At 33.8% G+C, this 22,849-nt stretch overlaps 1 protein-coding gene across 1 annotated transcript; it reads right to left on the bottom strand.

Moving 5' to 3' along the window:
• Positions 1–2,513: 2,513 nt before the first annotated feature.
• On the bottom strand, positions 2,514–18,829 carry LOC145266916 (uncharacterized). The gene is made up of 2 exons (XM_080122714.1): positions 18,736–18,829; positions 2,514–8,348 (listed from the first exon to the last, which is right to left on the bottom strand). The coding sequence occupies exon 2, from the start codon at positions 6,483–6,485 to the stop codon at positions 4,797–4,799; it is 1,689 nt and encodes a 562-aa protein (XP_079978840.1). The 5' UTR covers positions 6,486–8,348; positions 18,736–18,829; the 3' UTR covers positions 2,514–4,796.
• Between the last annotated feature and the right edge of the window lie 4,020 nt (positions 18,830–22,849).

Raw genomic sequence — 22,849 nt, forward strand, 5'->3', positions numbered from 1 at the left:
TGTATTGATATGCAGAAGTTCAAATGTATTGTGAACAATCATCTCGCTACTTAGCTCCTTACAGTGTCGTTGTAGATATTGTCCCAAATAATAGTCTTTTATGTTCAAATGGCATTGTGGCTTGTGTTTGGTGAATAAGAGTTTTAAAAAAGTGTCATAATAAAATGTTAATACATATTTCCATATTTTGCTTTCATGGTTTTACACTGGCTCCTTTTACTTTCCGTTGAATGATTCAAAATCAATAATACACGATTTTTTGTGTATATTAATTATTGGAATTCTTTTGAGATGAGTAATTTGTATATTCTATTTATTGATTTGCGGATTATTATCCTCATCAGTGAAACAACTACAAAAAAGGTGAGGGTAACAGTCCGCAAATAAATACAATTTTTGTGTTATAAATTACGGAGATTTGTAACAAAATTTAATCGATTGGAATATCTTAACTTTTTAAACACACAAACTTTCAAACTCAATTTCGCCATAACATCTTCTGTTTTAAAAAAGAAAAAACTGAGCATATTTTTTAGTTAGTACTTTTGTTCTTTACAACTGCTAAAATTTATTTTATATATATTTATATTGTATATTTTATATATGTATATATTGTATATTTTATATATATATTTATATTGTATATTTTATATATATATATATATTGTATATTTTATATATATTTATATTGTAGACAAAATAAAAATAATGAAATAATTATGCACAAACGAACATTACATTATTGAATCTAATCCATGAACGATTGAAATTTGCAATTGAACTTTTTTTTCATCTATGGGAACCAAGTTCTCTATGCAAGCAAACACACTAACACAAACTGATGACTTTAAGGCAATCACGATTATCGCCCTTTAACTCTGGTAATATCATTCTGGGTTGTGTCATGATTTTGCCAACTACATTAAAAGGTGACTTTCTCCTCTACATATCTTTGTTTATTCAATAATAATAATATAATAATTATAAGTTATTTTATTTGCATTTTTTCAACAGGATTGAGTGAACTGATGAGACAGTATTTCCCACATGAGTAGGAATGTAAATATGTGCTGCGCACAATAGTGGACATAGCAGGTGATAGATGTTTGGTCAAACTAAATGGGTGGTGGCAGGGAGAACTGAGAATATCTCTGACTGGAATCTGATCAACCAAGCGATATATTCATAGCCCTTGAGCCCCTGGAGGGGCATAGGCCATCTACATCTTTTTGTCAATGGTTTTGTAGCGAGGAGTTCTTTTTACAGGGTGAAGGCGCTGGCTCTATGCCCAACCTTCCCAGAAGCTACATACAGCACCTAGCCTTCCCAAATAGTCACCCATCTGGTACTGGCCAGGCTCAATGTTGCTTAACTTCGGTGATCTGGCAAGAACCGGTGTGTCAGCATAGTTATGTGTCAACGTGATTGTGCTGTACCAAGCAATATATGAGGTCAGATAAAACGTTTGAACTAATAAGTTGAAAATATTATTCATTTGGTTTGTAAGAGGAAGTGGTTGCAGAAAGATCACTGCATACCATTGATAGAAATGGAAGTATCCTTCTATCGATTTGAGAAGTTTCAGATGGATGTATTATATAGGGAACGTATACATAGTGAGTTTAGTAGACTAATTTGGTGGAAGTGGGTTAGGGTGAAAGATAAGACTGTCCAAACAGTGGCCATCCTGCTAGTTAATGAAATATAGCATTAGAGTTAGTGACCAATAATTAACATAGAACATGGCTTGAAGATAACCAACACAACTACCTCACCCTCTACAGAGTAGTGCAAAGGTAGAAAGATCTCGCTAGGAAACATGTTGGCAAAACTATGTGAATGGCAAATGAAAATTGGCTGCAGCAAGAGTTTAAATTAATCAAAGCCATAAGTTGTCCCTTTATTATTAGGTTGGTACATATTTGGGTCAGATGAAATCTTATTGATAGATATTTTGAGTCCAAGATGTAAATGTATGAGAATAGCATCATAAAATATAAATTAAACGCAGGCATAGAATGGAGTTTAGTAGTAGAACTAGAATGAAACTGAGAATTTGCAGATAGATGTGGAGATAGTGTTAAACGAGCGTAAGCACAAAATGAGCTTTGAAGAATGGCAGAGCTAAGAATCAGAAGCAGAGAGTGCAGAGGACTAAACTTCAGAAGTAGAGGCATGAAGAGGTAGAGAAATAGCGGAAGAGAAGCATTGGGTAGAAGTGCACATAAGACTAATTAATTATTTATTTAAATATCGATCTTCCCACTCTCCTAAATGCTATCATGGAGGAACATTTAAAGTCTTTTAATGTCATTAATAAGTGCAGTTCTGCAATATCCTAGTAAACCGGATAAGAGATTACAACATGAGACAAAGAATAAGTAAAGCTAAGGAAATATGTATAGAACATGCAGAAACTTTAAATGAAAAGAAGAGACACATGCAAATGCCACTTAAATAAAAGGCGGGAAATTTAAAGATGTCCACATCGATTAATGAACCAAAACAAAAGATCAATTAAGTAGAAATAAGAATGTTTTTTATTGGTTAGTCTAGGGGATGGAAGTAAATAAAAGACAAGGGTTGCCCCCCTTTAAGTTATGCAGACAAGTCTGTTAAGGCATTTGGTGTTATGTTCCTCTACCATAATTATTTTTCCATAATTATCCAAAGATTTGGAGCCACATATTTCACAAGAAAATGGTTTCAGTTTATTTCATTTACCTGGAGTTAACATTTGAACTTTATGAGATACATAAATATTTGAATATTCCATTAAAGTTTTTTATCTCTCAAACACTGAGTTAATAAAGAAGCTGAGAACACAATTGGCTACTCCACTGTGTATTCAGATGTCTTTGTTAGTTATCTGAAAATGCTAAGAAAATGGTTTGTCTCTAATGTCAACATGTTTTTAAATGATAGCTATCTGAAAATATTCCTGCAAACATCTGACAACATAGCGTTCTGTTCTCCAGGCTCCCATTTTTTGCTGTTGTAATTTAGAGACAGCAGCATAAGAAATCTGACTCAGTTCTGTAATAGATGTGTTCCATGGGGCAAGTCTCTGGAGAGCAATATTCACTTATTTCATTGCTGTCAGTTTTTGTTATTGTTTATTATTATTTTCCTGTCTTTTATGTTATTTACTTGTTTTTTCTATCCTTGTTTTCTTGTTTTTATTTTATTCTTAATTTCCTTATAAGTTTGTTCAAGCTGGGGATCAGGTATCTTACTGAATGCCAAACATTCATCCGTTAACTCAGATATTCCAACCTAGAGATCTTGTTAAAATTCTGACCGTCCCTTTAAATGCAATTGTTTGCATCTTTCTTGCACTTGGTTCAACAGGTATATTTACTACATAGTTTTTAAAATTCATTTTCATGAGTCCATTTGCTCCTATAATTCTAGTTTCCTTTCATGTCATACACAAGATCTTTTAACCCAGTATCATTGTGAACTCTAACTTTAACTTAATTTGCTTCTTTTTCCTTCTTGTGTTTCTAACTTTAAAAATAAATTAACTTCAGTTAGTCTTAAAAGATCAAAAACACTGTTCTGGATCCAAGAGCTCTTTTAAGGATAGACGTTGTTTCCTTTATAGTTGCCAACTGTATTTCCCTTGATCGTTTTAAATTATTACAACCTGTATAATGCATATTTTTTCAGAGACCATGTCATTTTTAAATAATTTTATAGGTCCTGATATTTTATTTTTTCAGTTCAGCTCTGTTAAGACCATAGTCATTTAACACGGTTACATCAATAATTAGTGCAGTTCTTTCAGGCTTGTTCCATATTACAATGTCTGGCTTAATGGCTTTGTTTTTTATGTATCTGCCCACCTGTGTCTTTGTCATAGAACACTGTTATTTTTCTGTTTGATAATATCAGTGATGGTTCATGTTTCTAGATGTTTTACGATCTGCCAAACTGCATCTCTCCACAGATTTTCCAATGGAAGTATTTACATACTTTGTTGCGATAGTGTAAAAGCCATCTGTCAATAGGATTTGGCATCCAGACATTATGTGGCTTGGGTTTTCAATTGCTGATTGGCAAAAGCTACATGGGCCATTTTTTAATTTCTTCATCAAATGGAAGTTTCACATTCTTTAGCCATTACAGTGAAGCATCCTTGTCTATATATTCATGTTCAAGCTCATTCAGGAACTCCCCGGTTCTCTTGTGTTATGAACTTTTGTTTTATTCTATTTAAGTCAAAGTTCTCAGAAATCAAGGGGCTTCCTGTCCTGAGGCTAACACTTGATCTCTATATGAGACATATAGATATTTGAATGTTCCATTAAAGTTCTTTATCTTTCAAACACTGAGTTACTAAAGAAACTGGGAACATAATTTTCCTCTCCCCAATTAACCATTTTTATACATTGTAGTATATCTTTTATTTTGGTCTCTTGGTCTTACTGGATTCCAGGACAATAATTTATCTAGTCTGGTGGAGTATCCAGCTTTGTGCTATTACTTGAGGTAATATCACTTGGAGAAGGTGCACCATTCCTCCTAAAAGCTAATGTGAGTTAGCCGTAGTGAGGAGATCTTATTTGGGCAGTGAATACTATGTGATTTTGAATATTTGGTCGGGATTTACTTCTGTGGAAATAGTATCCTTATGCCAGGTTGTTCTGACAAACCCCTGTACAGAGACCTTAGACACTCGAGGTCAGTGTCTAGTAGGCATTCAAGTTCTCTCTTTTTTTTTTTCATTTTTCTTAAACTTTTTCTTCTAGGGGATGGAACAACCAACGAGATGTCTGACATTTACCCCTATTTTAGTGAGTCCAACGAAGAGATCTTTCCAGGATTCTAGCCGTCCCTTTCAGTGCAATCGTTTGTATTTCACTCACACTTGGTTCACCGGGTATGCTTGCTATGTACTTTTTAAAGTTCTTTTTCATAAGCCCAGTTGCTCCTATGATGACTGGTATAATTGAAACGTCTTTTAATTTCCAATTTCGTTTCATATCATACATAAGTCCTTGATACTTTGTTATCTTTTCCCTCTCAACTCTGTTAAGCCCTGTATCATTGGATACACTGACCTCTATTACGGTCGCTTTTTTGTTTGCTCTGTCCCAAATCACTATATCTGGTTTAACAGCTGCGTTTTCTAGATATGTAGCAGTAGGGATTATGTAGTCATAGTGAATAGTGTAGTTGTCATTCCCAACTGTTCGTTCGGGTATATGTTCCCAGGATTTTTTACTACACTGAATGTTGAGTTTCTTACATATCTTCCAGTGAAGGTATTTGCAAACTCCGTTATGGTGATCTGTATAATAACCATCTCCAAGTAGGACTTTGCAACCAGAAATCAGGTGGCCCACACTCTCAACCTCAGTGCTACAGAACCTGCATTTATTATTGTTGCTTAGACCACACATCTTTTTGAAAGCGTTTGTCATGAGGCCCTGGTCTTGTGCAGCCAATATCAACCTCTCTTGGTCGTAATGGAGGGATCCTCTTTTGAGCCAGTCCAGGGAACCATCCCTATCGATATATTCTTGGGATAGTTCAGTCGGTAGGTATTTTGCCCATTTATGGTTGGTCCATTCTTCTGTTTTAACACTATTGAACTGGCTAGTGTATTTTTTCCGACTTTTCTGGGCTATGTCAGTGGCAGGCTTGTTTGGGTTCTCAGTATCATTTGTAAGGCAATCTTTTCCAAAATGAGTGGCAAGTTGTGTTATAGATGTTGTACTACTTGCTCGATTCTGATAATGGTCTTTAATTTTCATAAGCTTGGGGTTACAGGAACTTATTATGTACTGACCTATGCTGACGATTGTGGCTCTGTGTTGATGATTGACTTCCAAGAGTCCCATACCTCCTTCTCGCCTGGGTAGGTACAAACGAGGCATGCACTGATTTTGATAAATAACTCGGTACAAGGTTAACATTTTCCTTGTCTTTGTGTCAAGCCAATTTATGTCTTTCTGAGGCCAGTCAATAATGCGAAAACTATATGTTAGTACTGGCATGGCAAGTTGGTTAATTGCCGTAATTTTGTTCTTGTTTGTGATTTCAGTTTTGCATATTTTTCTTACCCGGCGTAAATATTCTTGGCTTAGTTTCTCTCTCATCTTTGAATGCTGGATGGACTCATTTTCATCAATGCCGAGGTATTTGTATGTTTCCTGTTCATCCAGTTCTCTGATTACACTATTTTCATCGTGCTGTATATTTTCAGTAGATATCTTCTTGCCAGCTTTCAGAGTACACATAGCACACTTATCCAGCCCGAGCTTCATTTTGATGTCATTAGAAAAAGTGTGGACAATTTTCAGTAGATTATATAAATCCTTATCCGAGCTAGCATAAAGCTTAAGATCATCTATAAAAACCTTATCCGAGCTAGCATAAAGCTTAAGATCATCCATGAAAAAGTTCTCTCTTTTTTTTTTCATTTTTCTTAAACTTTTACTTCTAGGGGATGGGACATCCAACCAGATGTCTGACATTTACCCATATTTTAGTGAGTCCAACCAAGAGATCTTTTCAGGATTCTAGCTGTCCCTTTCAGTGCAATAGTTTGTATTTCACTTGGAATTATCAGAAAAAGCTGATCCACACACATCATAAGAATAAGGTCGTTCACCTGTGTGTGTTCGAATGTGCCGTTTTAAACTTGAATTTTCTGTAAACGCTGAACCACACACATCACAAATATATGGTTTTTCTCCAGTTTGTGTTCGATTATGTTTTTCTAAAAGAGAATTATATAAAAATGCTGACCTGCAAATTATACAAGAAAAGTTTTTTTTTACTTGACTATGAGTCTGCATGTGTTTTTTAAAATATCTTTGTGAAAAAGCTGAACTAAAGATTTCACAAGAATAATGTTTCTCTCTTTTTTTGTTTTATCTTACTTCAGTCAAAGTTCTCAGAAATCAAGGGGCCCACAACCAGGGGCTAACACTTGAACTCTATATGAGATACATAGATATTCGAATGTTCCATTAAAGTTCTTTATCTCTCAAGCACTGAGTTAGTAAAGAAATTAATAACATAATTTTCCTCTCCCCAATTAACCATTTTTATACGTTGTAGTAAATGTTTCATGTTAGTCTCTTGGTCTTACTGGATTCCAGGACAATAATTTATCTAGTCTGGTGGAGTATCCAGCTTTGTGCTATTACTTGAAGTAATATCACTTGGAGAAGGTGCACCATTCCTCGGAAAAGCTGTGGAGTAGCCGTAGTGAGGAGATCTTATTTGGACTGCGAATACTATGTGATTTTGAATATTTGGTCAGGGTTTACTTCTATGGAAAAAGTATCCTCATGCCAGATTGTTTTGACAAACCCCTGTACAGAGAGACCTTAGACACTCGAGGATAGTGTCTAGTAGGCATTCAAGTTCTCTCCAGTAGGCATTCAAGTCCCTTTTTTTTTTTATTTATTTTACTTCAGTAAGTATTAAGAGATCAAGGGGCTCCCTCCTGGAGCTAACACTTGATTCTGTTATGATTTAAATTTATATCCGAGGGCTCTTTTAAGAATAGATGCTGTTCCCTTTATGGCTGCTATTTGTATTTCGTTACAGCTTGGTCTTCCAGGGATTGCTTCTAAGTATTTATGAAGATTCTTTTTTATTAACCCAGTTGCTCCTATCACAACTGGTATGATGTTTATTTCTTTCAGAGACCATGTCGTTTTTAGATCATTTTTTAGGTCCTGATATTTTGTTATTTTTTCCCGTTCAGCTCTGTTAAGGCCAAATGCTGTGTGACCTCTCATGTGTTCTTTTAAGTTAGGACTATCTGAAAATGCTGACCCACACACATCACAAGAAACTGGCTTCACACTTAAAATCTTGACTTCACAATAATTTTTCTCTAAATAGAAATCTTTGAAAATGCTCATCCACACATGTCAAAAGAATCATAGCTCTCTATGTTTTTGTTGTTAGTTTTCTCATCAGTTTGTTCAACAGGGAATGGAGCATCCTAGCAGATGCCAAACATTCACCCACCTAAGATTCGAGTTTCTTTTCATGTCATACTAAAGACCTTGGTAGTTTGTTATCTTTTCTCTTTTAACTCTCTTTAACTCAGCATCATCGGGAACATTCACTTCTACTAGGTTAGTTCTCTACAGTTTTAATTTATAATTGTTTGAAAATGTGGAGCCACATACTTCACTTGTAAATTTTAATTAATGCACATTTCAAAAATAGTTGTTATATTCAGTAAGTATGTTTCTTTGAAGCATGTGTATGTGCATATATTTCCTAATAAGAATTTTTGAAAACATTGATGCTTCAAAAACGATATATTTCATGTCATTTAGTAGCTGAATTATTCTTTGGTGTAAAACATTTATCTGTAAATAGAAAAGAAATATTACTGAATAAATATTACAATTCAAAATAAGTGTATTAAAATGGACTATACATTTATACATCGTATAAATGAATGTATATGGAAATCAAATGTTGTTTTTACATTCATTTATATATTACATTTTCTCGCTGAATTTTCTATTTGTGTACATGCATCAAACAAAATTGAGGAGATTATATCAAAAGTAAGGCATGGATATTACTGAATATTCTGATGAATGATAGCACTAGATATAATTAAACATTTATATTTTGGATGGAATTCATTTTGATTCAGGTCATGTTTCCGTAGTTATATAGTTTATAGTTATAGTGATGTCTACAGGATAACACAAAATAAGACAATTGGCGAAAGAAAGACGAACACGTAGGCATGATTATACTAAGTAATTTAATCCTAAAAAATAGGAATGAAATACAACAAAAAAACAGTCTATGAGACAAAAACTTTCTTTGCATAACTTATCTGTTCGCATAATTTTTCACTCAATAAAGCGATTCTTTACTGAATCGTCTCTTTATAATATTGCACTTTAAAATCTTTTCTCCATTCTTGTGTCTTATTAAATCATTTTTTTTAGATCTCTCCTTCTCAACATGAAAATTTAAACTAGATTTTCCAAATCTTACATTTCAAAATTATAACTTAATTACACCTAATTAAAATTTTCATCAATTACTTTTTTGTTAAGCCAAATATTACAATAAAAATAAATAAATAAGTGATCATAGTCAGCCATGGTAGCTTATCTGGTGATGTTAAGCAAGATAGTGAAACAAAAGCATATGACATATGCTGTGATTGCAAAATTTTTTCTCTCCCTTTTTAAGAAGTGGTGTGCTTGTACATATTTATATTCAAAGTTCATTTTGTTTTTTTACTGGTTTCTTCAAAATAGTTATGTACATACCACATTTGTTAACTATATTACAAGATAATGTATCAATGTGTTTAATGTATAGGAATTTTAATGAGGAAAATAAATTTTAATAATGTTTAAAAGATTTTATGCCAAAAATGTAGACATTTATTTTTAATCTTGTTTCTCACACAACTTTTCAATGCATCATACTGGTTTGAAAATGTTTTACACTAAAAATGCAGAAAGCTAAGAGAAAGAAAACGATTAAATTTCATTTGATTTTTTTCATGCTAGAATACTTTTAATTTTACGGAAAACATGTTATTATAAGGCATCAAACTTACATTCATGAGATTTCATGCAAATGCAGAAAACTATACGAAAGTGAGATTTGTTCATAAAGGTAAGGCTAGAAGAACATCATAAAACCCTGAAACGGGGAGGAGGGTTAAAAAGTCAGGACTAGATGGTCACATACGAAAAGAAGAAGGAATGAAGTAAAAATAATGACAGGGATGCAAGGTGGAGAGTCAGGCGACTCAAAGAGGCAGCATATATGCTAAAAAAAGAAAAATTATAAAGCAGACCAAGATGAGAACAATAGTTCGGTCAGTACTTTTTTAATAAAGTTTATAAAATTATTATGCACCATTTAACATTAAAAAGATAAAATGCGACAATAGTTGCAGTGAAATTGGAAGTTTTAACAAAGAAAACTGCGATGTGACCATTTATTTCAGTTATTTTTATGAAAAACACTGTTAAAGTTTTTAACTTACAACGAATTGAATCATTACAAAATGTGGTGCTTCTATAATAACAAAAAATATTGAATTTCATGTAAAACAAAAGGTACCTATGTAATCGTCATGTCGCAAATAGTAACATATCCAAAAATCACAGAAAAAAAGGTAGTAAAAAAATTATTTATGAAAAAGACATTTTTGAAATCTAACAATTCGAATTGAAGAGATAACAGGGGATGTAATTAAGTTTTCAATGTCTCACAAATTCAATCAGTTATTTTTATAAAATAATAAAAAAAATTCGAACAGTAAAAAATAGGCACAGCTGAAACGGAAAATAATCAGCCGGAACTGAATAAAATATATTATGGGGAGGGTGAGGTTGGTAGATAAAACAAACAAAAAAAACAACTATGCACGTATCAGGTTTTAAGGTTGAAAATCCGAATTTTGAATGTGTTTAATTTTTCATCTTTTGTGTTTTGAAGTGTGAAATTTGTTGAATATGTTAATAAAAATTATTATCTTTCAGATTAGCAAAAAAAAATATATATACTTTCATTATTTTTATGAAAAATACTATTTAAATGTTTGAAAAATAAATTAATAATTTTCTTTTACTGAGCTCAATATTGCTGTTATACGATTAAATAGGAAATGTTTTGAAGAATCGATACCAAAAATGAAAAAAAAAAATTGATAATTGTGCATTTTGCTAAAAATACGATAATTTGTTTTGGTAATTTGTTGTTATGTGATATTACCTCACCTATGGTAGACCATAAGGCCTACAAAACAGGTGTTCGCATTTACAAATAATTGTTATCTCCCTTTTTTTCCTTTTTGCTGTGACTTGCACTTGACTTAGTTTAAAGTGTAAGGGACTTGCACCTTCCACACTCTCTTGTCCAGCAACAACACAATTCAGGCGTTTATCTTGTTGAAAAAAGAAAGTTGCTCCAGAATAATAGATTTTAATTTGTTTGAAAAAAAAAAAAAAAAACTAGGTTTTTCTTCCATTTTTTTTTAGCCATGTCTAGTTAAAAAAGTAATTTTTTCAAAATTCACAAATTATGTATATAGGTAATGTTTATTTTTGTTTTCTGAATAATTTTTTTATTTTTAAGATGATTATATCCAAAAATTACGAAAATCGATAAGGTAGAAAATTATTTATTTAAGGAAATAGGAAATTGAATTTGAAGAAAACTAGGTATGGGCAAAAACGAACAGATAAAGGGACCTAATTTTGGAAGCCGATTTATCATAATTTTTTTGTAGGCTTCCGACTACTTTTTGATTGTATTCGAAAGATTACAGATTAAAGTTAATTTCTAAAAGGAAAAAATATCTTTACACGTGAAAAAAAAAGTTATGAAAAATGTTTTCATAGAGAGCTAACCAATTCAGCTAAATTTTGAAGTTAAATAAATTCATTGTAAAAATCTTTTAAAAGATAAATATTAGTTTTCTGGGTCTATTTCGAAGATAATGAGTAAAGTCCTACGATATTGAATTAAATTTTTAAAATACCTTGTTTGTACAAAAAATAGCTTAATTAACCCAAAAAGCGGGGTATTCTGCTCTTCACAAAATTGCAACAAACATAAGTTTTGTAAACACGGATATTCGGAAGCCCAAAATTTCAGCCAATCGAAAGACTGTGTGAAAATAACGTCATGTAATTAAAAGGAGGTAAGGGGTGCTAGTTTTCTTTTTTTCCCCCCAAACGTGCATCCGTACATTCCTATCCTGAACGTTTGAATCATTTTTACCATTTGTTAATTTAATTATTTTTCATGTTCCTGTTTTTAAATTAATTTTTAATTATTGTTCAAGACTATATAAAAATTAGGTACTCTTGCATAATTTGACCCGAATTCTAGTGAATTCCCATCAAGCATGGATCGGGCGAGAATGGCAATTATCGGTGTCAGCCTAGTGTCGTAACAGATGCAGACTAATAAAAAAACAAAATAAACCGGAAAAAATACAAATGCAAATAATCAAATATAACAAAAAAACTTACCATACAAAATGAAAATGTTTATTTCATTCTAGTATCTAATTTGTTTTTTTCAAAATATTTATCAACAGAAAGTTTTTTGTTTTTTTTCTCCAAGAAAAGATTTTTTAACCGTATAATTGTTAGGTGTAAGTACAAGTTTTTGTTTCTGTTTTCTTTTCTGGTACTTGTACAGTTTAATCAAGACATTAAAAAAATGAAAATATCGAAAAAAAGGTTATATTGTACATATCCGTTTTGAACTGAAGATCTCCAAAAAAAAAAAAATTTCACTTAAATTGATCGAGTAGTTTTTTTTTTTTTTTTTTACAGCAGAAAAACACGTATTTATAACAGCATGTTGAAGGCAGTCATCTTGGATTTTTTGTTAATTTTTGTTTGGAGTTTAGAAGCACCACGGGGAGATAACTACAGTTAAATCACCAACACTTCCTCCCCATCTTTAATACTAGCTTTTCTTCCTAAAAATCGAAACAATTTGCTCGATATCATAAATTGTTTTTTCGCTGTAAAAAAAAAAAAAAAAACTACTTGATGAAATTAAGTGAATTATTTTTCGGAGAACTTCATTCCATAATGGATACGTGCAATTGAAACTTTTTTTGATATTTTCATTTTTTAATGTCTTGATTAAACTGTACAAGTACCTCTTTTCTTTTTTGTAACCATTTTTTTTTTAAATTTATTTTTTCAAGACTTGTTGTTCAGTCAAGTTCTTTTGGTGACACTGTCTATTTGTACATCTCCAGAAGAAACCATCCTATACACATGATCTTTTTTTAAGCAAACACTTGTGTTTACAATTATTGCACCTTTTTTTTTGGGGGGGGGGGGAAACAATTTCTTCTCCTGACAATATGAGATTGTCTGCATCGATGTTTTCATTTCTTTTTCTAGCATGTATAGATTTATTTTCTTGCCTGTCATTTTTCTGTTTGGCAAGTTTGAAAATATATCTGTTTGTCAGCTTCTTTTTTTGTTGGTTTAGTCCCTTTCTTTCAATTCGAATGTCGTCTGTTTCCATTTAGCACTTGGCTAATCAAACTCTCAAAAATTCAATTAAAAAAATGACGTTAAATGGGCTCGTAAACAACAAAACAAAATAAACCAAATACAATACGCTAAAGTCCAGCTAGAATTTGTCACTGACAACTTTCTCAACTTCCAGCACATCTCTCGCCACTGCCTCTGCCAACAGACATTTTATCAGAAAACTAACCCCATTCCATTTTCATACATGTGCAGTGGAAGATGAAATCTCGTGAGATTCCATGAGACTACACGTTATAAATCCATGGCTGCCATCTTTAATTTCTCTTTCTCTCAGATCCCATCCAAAGGTAAGTTGTATGATGGCAAAACACACACACACGGGGGCGCTTTCCTCTTTGATTATTACATTCAACTCTACACTCCCCCTTGGTCTCCAGACCACACATTTGGCATGGTCGATGTGGTCATTTATTGCGGGCACTCCTACGGAGGGGGATTGGCTGGACTACTTCATCTTCATTAGAGCTATCAGAAGATGTGCTAGAACCATTAGCATCAGCGTTAGGGCGTACAGTCATACCATCAAACTGGACTTCATCTTCATCAGAGCTCTCAGAAGGGGTGCTGGAACGATCGGTGTCAGTGTTGGGGTTCACAGTTGTACCATCGTGGGGAATAGGACAGATCCACAAGTCATCGTTGGACAATTCACCATCACTGCTACTCGCCAACTGGTTCGTATTCAGGGCAGGCCGGATATCCTTCACATGGCGTAGAGTACCATTGACTAGCATGGCTTGCTCACTGATAATGCCAGTGATTCGCCCTCTTTGAAAGCTGCTGGTGCATCAATTATTGGGAGGCTTCATCCAAATAATGTCCCCTAACTCATACGGCCCTCGGGTTTCCTGCCGATTAGGCAGACAGGCATCAATGTCCTTGATGTGCACTCGATAGCAATGGATCACATTGTTGGGTGCGCTTGCAGCAGTCATGCCATCCTTTGGAGTTGCATTATATCTATAGACCGCCTCTGTGATCATGCATTGTTTTCTTGCTGTGATCCTCTTCATGCTTTGATGGCACCGCTCTGCTATACTGTTGCCACTTGGTACATATGCACATCTGTGTCTGAGCTGGATCCCCCACTCATCTACGAAATGTCTGAACTCCCCACTGTCGAATATTCAGGCCCAAGACACAAATGCCATTCACCAAACATTCTGGATCCTTGCACGTTAAACCAAACTCAGCCAGTTTGGCCCTCACACATGACGATGACACAATGTCTTCATTCACATATGTCATCAAGGTACACCGATGTCACATCTTTTATTATCTGTTCCTGTGACACACAGTGTTAATAATGGTCTTCATTATTTGGGGTGTCACATTCAGCCCAAAGCCTAGTCTGGTAAGGCAGTACCTCCTGCCAGCAAACACCACTGTCTGAAATGGCGACATTGTTTCCCTGATTCGGACTTGCAGGTATGCTTTTCTTAGATCTAGCAGGGACACATTGAAACCCTGCTGGTGCCACTCTCGTAACTTGCTGGCACAAACATCAGCATCTGCCGTGAACGCATCAACATGCGTGTTCAGTTCGGCCTCACCTTTGCTTTGTTGTGCTGAGCGACTGCCATCAACGGAATCAGGCCTTTGGGAGGTCCAAGTTTCTCGTAGGGGTAGGAAATCAACCAGCCATCCTTGATCCAATCACAAAGTTCCTCTTCATATGCAGGCCTTATTTGGTTTGGCACATGGTACTCTGTTACCTCATTTTGCTGGTTCTTGGTTTTCCGACCACTTCCACGTAGCTGTCCAAGCCTTCTGCTGCTGGTCAAACTCGACAATAAAATCTGGCTGATCAATCTTCAAAGCAGCACACACTGGACCTTCTCCTGAAACTGTATTGGCCCCGTCTGTGTTATGTGAGCACCACCTAGGGCTCTGATGGCGTCATAGCCTAGGAGCAGGTCAAAGCTGAGCAGTTTCTCGAGTACTACCAGCGCTTCGATGTTAGCTGAATTTCAAGTTATAGTGCAAATGTTCACAGTGCCCACCCTGCAACATGTCCGCGTCGCTCCACTGAGGGTGGTTAATCTTGTAGTCTTCTTCTTCCAAGTGTGGCAGAGGCCCGCACTCACCATGGTGCGAGAGCACCCAGAGTCGAAGAGTGCTGAGCACAATGTCTCATTGACATAGACCTGAATGGTCAGAAGTGCCTCGTCTAATTTCTGTTTGGGGCAGAGGTCGACGCTGGCACCTTGTCCCCATCCCCATTTCCTGAACAATCCCGGGCCATATGACCAGTCTTATTACATTGGTAGCAGCGAATGGCTGTCAGTCGCCGCCGGCAGTTCCTTGCAATGTGGCCCTGGTCATTGCACCTATAACACATGACTTCACCACGCAGGACGGGCCTCTGGGACGGTCTATCCTCATTTAATACGCGCTGTACAGTAGCGACTACCGGTCTTCCTATCTCATAAATATTCTTCATCACGGTCCTGGTCCGGTCAACCAGGTCATTAAGGAACAATGAAGCTATGCTTGAGCTAGCCTGCAGGAGTTGCTTTGCTCCAGTTGGGAGCCCTGCCAAAAATTTGCATGCCAAGGCCCGCTCAGGCAGCTCACCAAACAACACTGTCAATTTCGTCAGCTCAGCCAAATAAATGTCAACAGTTTCACTGGGATGCAAGGTTCTTGCCTCAAATTGCTCCAAAGCAGTGGCGGGGTCGATAGTGAACAGCTTGTATAATGCCGCCTTGATCATTTCATAACCCTGTTTTTCCTCAGAATTTATCTGTTGATATACTGCGAAAGCCCCGCCGGACAGACGTAGAGGAACCACATGTTCAATATTCTTCACACTAGACAACAAGCAATGCAGTTTCACCTTCTTCACCCAGTTAAGTACCGGAGTCGAGCAGTCAAATTCTGGTATTAATTTAAGGTCGAATTTGTCCCCCATTATGCCGAAATAGCTTGACGTTAAATGGGCTCATAAACAACAAAACAAAATAAACCAAATACAATACGCTAAAGGTCCAGCTAGAATTTGTCACTGACAACTTTCTCAACTTCCAGCACTTCTCTCGCCACTGCTTCTGCCAACAGACATTTTATCAGAAAACTGACCCCATTCCATTTTCATACATGTGCAGTGGAAGATGAGATCTTGTGAGATTCACGAGACTACATCTTTAGGTGTATCAGAATTTTTGTAGGAATTTTTGACACCCCTAACACGAAACTGCGAATAAAATATAAAAATCTTGTAATTTCTCTGTTAAAAGTGGGTTATTTATTTTCTTTAAGGATTATACTTCCAAAATAAACTATTAAAGTTGTTTTAAAAGTAATAGAAATTTTTTTTTTTAAACAGTAATGAATTTTCCGAACTCAATATTTTTCAATTTTTCAATTTTTAAAATCTATCAAAATTTTTCTATTGATTTTTTTTTTTACGATATTTTCAGGGTCAATGTGAAATTTTATGTTCTTTCCAATAAACCGAAGATAATATTTTAGACAAGCGTTTTTTTTAAATTCACGCCCCCCCCCCATTTTAAAGTTTCTATTAAAAAGTAAATTAATTTACTCACCGAAAAGTAAATAATTAATTTACTCACAAATTGAAGAGAAAAGGTCAATAAATAATATATTCAAATTTAAAACAAAAAAAAGAACTGTTTTTTAGAAATTTACCTGTAAAGTCCGAAGTTTAAAACCTTTTTAAAAAAAAAAAAACACGTTGTTTTTTTTGTTCTTTTTTTTTTTAATGAAACCTTGGTCCTTGCTCTTTTAATTGAAAAAAAAAAAAAAATTAGGGCTTGAATTACATTTTTCGAGGAGTTATAAGCTTGGAAAGATGGGGTGGAATTATTCACTATTTTCACGAAATTTCTGACACACCTACTACATCTTATAAATCCATGGCTGCCATCTTTAATTTCTCTTTCTCTCAGATCGCATCCGAAGGTAAGTTGTATGACCACACACACACACGCCGTATCAGAATTTTTGTAGGAATTTTTGACACCCATAACACGAAACTGCGAATACAATATAAAAATCTCGGAATTTCTCTGTTAAAAGTGGGTTATTTATTTTCTTTATGGATTATACTTCCAAAATAAACTATTACAGTTGTTTTAAAAGTAATAGAAATATTTTTTTTTTTTTTTTAAACAGTAATGAATTTTCCGAACTCAATATTTTTCAATTTTTAAACTCAATATTTTTCAATTTTTAAATTTTAAAAATCTATCAAAATTTTTCTATTGATTCTATTTTTACAATATTTTCAGGGTCAATGTGAAATTTTATGTTCTTTCCAATAAATCGAATATAATATTTTAGACAAACGTTTTTTTTTTTAAATTCACGAACTCCCCCCCCCATCCCAATTTTTAAGTGTCTGTTAAAAAGTAAATACTTAATTTAGTAACCCGAAAGTAAATAATTAATTTACTCACAAATTTAAGAGAAAAGGTCAATACATAATATATTCAAATTTAAAAAAAAAAAAACATAGTGTTCTTTTAGAATTTTACCTGTAAAGTTTGAAGTTTAAAACCTTTTTTTTAAACCACGTTATTTGTTTTTTCTTTTTTTTTTTTAATGGAACCTTGGTCCTTGCTCCTTTAATTAAAAAAAAAATTAGGGCTTGAATTACATTTTTCGAGGAGTTATAAGCTTCGAAAGACAGGGGGTCGAATAATTCACGCCTCCCATTTTGTAGATGTCTAATAATAATTAATTTAGAACCCGATAAGTACATAATTATTTACTCACAAATTGAAGAGAAAAGGTCAATACATAATATATTCAAATTTAAAACAAAAAAAAAACAGTGTTCTTTTAGAATTTTACCTGTAAAGTCCGAAGTTTAAAACCTTTTTAAAAAAAAACACGTTTTTTTTTTTTTTTTTTTAATGAAATCTTGGTCCTTGCTCCTTTAATTGAAAAAAAAAATTAGGGCTTGAATTGCATTTTTCGAGGAGTTATAAGCTTGGAAAGATGGGGTGGAATTATTCGCTATTTTCACGAAATTTCTGACACTGAGTGCTACGGGGGCGCTTTTCCTCTTTGATTATAACATTCAACTCTACAAAAAAAAAAAAAAAAAAAAAAAATTATAATAAGTTAATCAGAAAATAAAAAGTCACCCCCGCCCCCTTATTATCACCTTAAAAATTACCGAAAACATAACAGAAAAAAAAAAAATTAGATAAATAAAATATAAAGTCGAATTAGTGTTTCAACATTTGAACGACGCTCAGCTGACACCGATGATTGCCGGTTTCGCCCGATCCATGTTTGATGGGAATTCACGAGAATTCGGGTCAAATTATGCAAGAGTACCAAAAATTATGTTACGCTGAAAGTTTCACATTCATGCAAACAAGGAAGATATTAAAATCTTGCATATAAAAATTATGCGAAACCTGTAATTAAAAAAAAAAAAAAGTAGAAATATTGGCACTTGATAAGGAGTGTGGACACCATGCGCAAACGTTTGCTTTCCACGATCTGCTCCCTTAGACATGCGCAGAAGGTTTTCAAAAATAAAGTACCATTCTTTTTTTTTTTTTTTTTACCTTTTTTACTACAGAAAATAATACATTTCCACTAAGATTCAAATAAAAATAATTATTTGAAAACTCCATTTATCGGCTAAAAAGTTTCGTTCTAATAGTGTAGAAGCGCCCTGAATTCAAATAACAATACTTACTTTCTGACTTTATAATCTGTTTTCGAATAATGTTATCTGCTCTCACGCGAGAAAACCGAGTACTAAACTCAATGGCTCCACGCACGAACGTAAGATGGGGACCATAGGAGCAGCTTCGCAGAAAAGAATTTCCAAACACGGCTAATCCGTTTCATGAATATTACTGGTAAAATTAACATTATTTTATTTATATTATCATCTGAATATTTTACAAAACTCAAATGGACTGGAATGGTTATTATTAACTAAAGTCCCCCAACGTTTTTCTGCGAGTCTGTTACAAGAAGCTAATGTCCGAGTACTGCATGGCCAGACAAATGTAATTTTCAATACCGAATCGAAAATCTCACAATAAATGCGTGCTACTTGATGAAATTAAGTGATTTTTTTTTTTTCGGAAAACTTCATTCCATAACTGATATGTAAATATTAGGCACCGCCAAAACTGGGGGGGGGGGCAGGTCAGTACTTTTTGACGGATCGTCTTTTTAAAAATCTACCAAAAATCAGGAAATTATCCGATCAATACGAAATTTTCAGCGATTTAGGAGAAGAATGAACTTTATAACAGTGTACTTATTTTTCATAAACGATATTTATATATATATATATATATATTTTTGCTTACAACCCCCACCTTGTTTTGAAGTGGGAAAAAATATGCTTAAAATAATCATCTGAAACTGAACAAAACATATTGTGTTGTTGTAAGGGACAGAATTATAGATTTAAAAAAAAAAAAAAATTGTTTGCATACCTTATTTTGACGTCTGAATATCAGAACTTCGATTGTGTTTAATTATCCTGCTTTTGAGTTTTGAAGTGTGAAATTCGGTGAATATGTTAAGTAAAATAATTAATTTAAGTTAAGCAAAACAAAAAAAAAATTTTTTTTAATATTTATACGAAAAAAGCCATTTAAAAATTTTTGATAAATAAATTAACAATTTTTTTTTAGCGAGCCGAATAATGCATGAGTGCATGACCATTATTAAACAGGGCATGCTTTGAATAATCGATACAAAAAAAAAATTCGATAAATATTGTGCCCTTTGTGTTAAAAATAGCATCATTTTTTTCGATCCCGTTTGAAAACGTTTGCCGCCTTTCGACTACGGTGGACCAAACGCGCTGAAATAATTTTTTTTTATTCTGCTTTAAATTGCGCCCCCCCCCCCCCATTTTGGGGAGCCTGGCCCCCACACACATACACATTAAAAACCAAACTCATACAAATGGTCACCCATCTGGTACTGGCCAGCCTCAGCTTAATAATACATTGAAATTTTCGTCACTGAAAAATAAGTTTTTTTGGCCTGTTTGGTCTTCCATAGTTTTCTTCTTATCAAACGAAAACGTAAACAGAGTCGATCTGAACTCTACGTCGACGCGAAATATCTGGTTACCTATATGAATAAGTGGAATTATTTGAAATTCAGGTACTTATATTATAATATTTTTGCATATTCTCTTAGAAAATCATCCTAAATCTTAGTTAGACAATAAATAAATTAATTAATTATTTCAAAAACCTTTTTTTTAAATATTTAAGTACGTTTTTTGTGCAAGACAAAAAATGTCAATTGTTAACTTTTTGGGAAAATTTAACATTTAAAATTGAATTAAAAATAGTAGAAAAAGTTTTACATTATTCTGTTTTCTATATGATAAAATTCAGGGTTTTATCTTTCTGGAAAAAAAAAAGTTACTCAGAAATAATGGATTTTAATAAATGTAATTTAGTTTTAAAAAACAACAACAACTTGATTTTGTGGCCATTTTTGGCGGTGCCTAGTAAATATAAACGTTTTTTCGATGTTTTCATTTTTTAATGTCTTACGAGTACCGAAAATTCTAATAATACAAAATACAGTGATTAAAGCTTTTTTCTTATAACTAAGCCAAAATTCTGAAATTTTCGAAGGCGTGTTTTCATCAAATACCTTTTTACAAACCGAAGTTCGAACATGAATCAGATAGTTTTCCGTATATGTAAACACGAAGTACTTGTTGAGCAATGTGTATATGCTTTCTCTGAACACTGTATCTAGAAGTCCATAAAAGTCTCTTATTTATCCGTCGAGCCTTTTTTCACCGGAGTTTGGAATTAATTTTCGGGTTTGTAATACTGTACACATAGATGCGACAAAGTTGTCAAAAACAAATATATAACAAATAAATGCCATCAAAGACAAGATAAGTTTCTTTTCTACCTAACTGGATAATTTGTTAGTGTTTTTATTTAATGTAACATGCTTATTCAGCTCGAAAAACATACAGTGTTTATCGATGTATTGGAAAATCAAAAATGGCGCCCACTCTCTCTTTGACACGGTAAGTTTGGGAAAAGGAGTTAAAAATAAAAAATATGCCAAATACTGTTAAAAACCCACCGAATATATGTCAGCATACGTGACAGTAACATATATTGAGCGAGTTTCTAATAGTATTTTGTCTAGTTTTTTATTTATAACTCCTTTTCCCAAACTTACCGTGTCAGAAAATTAACAAAACTACGATAACGAATTGAAGAAATAAAAAGCCTAGAAGAATTTAGATTACCAAGTTAGGCACATAAGAAAGGCCTACGTCAGTCTGGAATAATGTTCGGGACATTTGAGGAAATATTTCTAAAGAATTACATCAAATGTGGAAAAAGTAGACAAAAAATTAGCAAAACCATAGCAAGTTGAAATTGTCTACCTATAATTACAAACTAGAATATTAAGGCGAATCTTTCAATGCTGTGTGAGTCGTATTTCACTGGGGGTGAGTGGAGAAGACATCTCTTAGCCCGCTTATGAAATAGATATGATGAACTTTTGTGGGAGCTCTAGTGAAAATGGAAATGATGAGAACAAAGATAAGTAGGATCCGATCTTGAGTCGGTATACAAGGTTAAAACATTATTTTAATAAACTTGTGAAGATGGCATGTTACTGTGTAAAAGAAGGATTGTTGATTGAGTGATTGAGGCACAATGCAGCAACAACTACACCAGACTAACGTAGACGCGTGAAAACGAAACCTTTACCTATAAGCTATGTGTGGGAGTGAGAACTGGATGCATGCATAAAGTGAACCTCCAAAGAGTGTTAGGGTTGTGTGTTGAATCAGAAACAACAAAACAAAACTATTCATTGTTGAGAGTAAGTAACATAAAAATTTCACATGAAAGTGAATGGTATGGATAGCCTTGAAGCATCTACAAGTATAATAGGTTAACTTTTTCAGCTAAAAGCATTACTTTATCCGATCTAGAGGATTAGTAATATGGAAAAGGTGGTGATTAACAAAGAGATTGGATTGACATTCTTTATAAGCTCTTTGAATAATTCCATCAATGTTAGTCTAGAATAATGTTGGGGACACCTGAGGAAATATCTCTTAAGAGTTACATCAAATGTGGAAAAAGTAGGCAGAACCATAGCAAATTGAAATTGCCTACCTATAATTACAAATTAGAATATTAAGCCATATCCCTCAATGCTAATGCAGATTGAGTGAGTCATCTTCCACTGAAGGTTAGCAGAGAAGACATCTCTAAATCCATTAATGAAATATGATGGAAGCTCCGATAAAAATGGAAACAGTGAAAGCAGAGACAAGGAAGGATACGATCTTGAGTCGGGTATAAAAAGCCTTATTTTAATAAATAGAAGTAACTGGTTTGTTGAGATGGCATGTTATTGTATAAAAGCAGGATTGTTATTCTTCATAGGTTGAGAGAGCAAATGCTGCAAAAACTACGCCCCAGACATTGTGAGAATAAAAGCTGTAGTTAGGAGCTGTGCTGTGGACAAAACTGGACGGATATATAGAGTATACCTTCAAGAGGTGTGAAAGATGTGTGCTGAATCACAAACAACAAAGCAAAACTATTCATTGTTGAGAGTATCAAAATCAACCCTGAAGAAACGATTTACATTGACTATGCTGGTCCAATATTTGAGCATACGTTCTTGAGATAAATACCTCTACCAAATGGGTCCTGGGTTTGCATAATGAAGGCATCAGTTGCTGAAATCACCATCGAGAAGTTGATAAATCTTTGCAACACATGGTGGTGCTTGTCTATAAACCGGCCAAAAAAGTTGTTTACAAGAAAAATCTA

This window comes from Euprymna scolopes, chromosome 4 (genome assembly GCF_053919585.1).
Source record: "Euprymna scolopes isolate OS-2025 chromosome 4, ASM5391958v1, whole genome shotgun sequence".
Lineage (NCBI taxonomy): Eukaryota > Metazoa > Mollusca > Cephalopoda > Sepiida > Sepiolidae > Euprymna > Euprymna scolopes.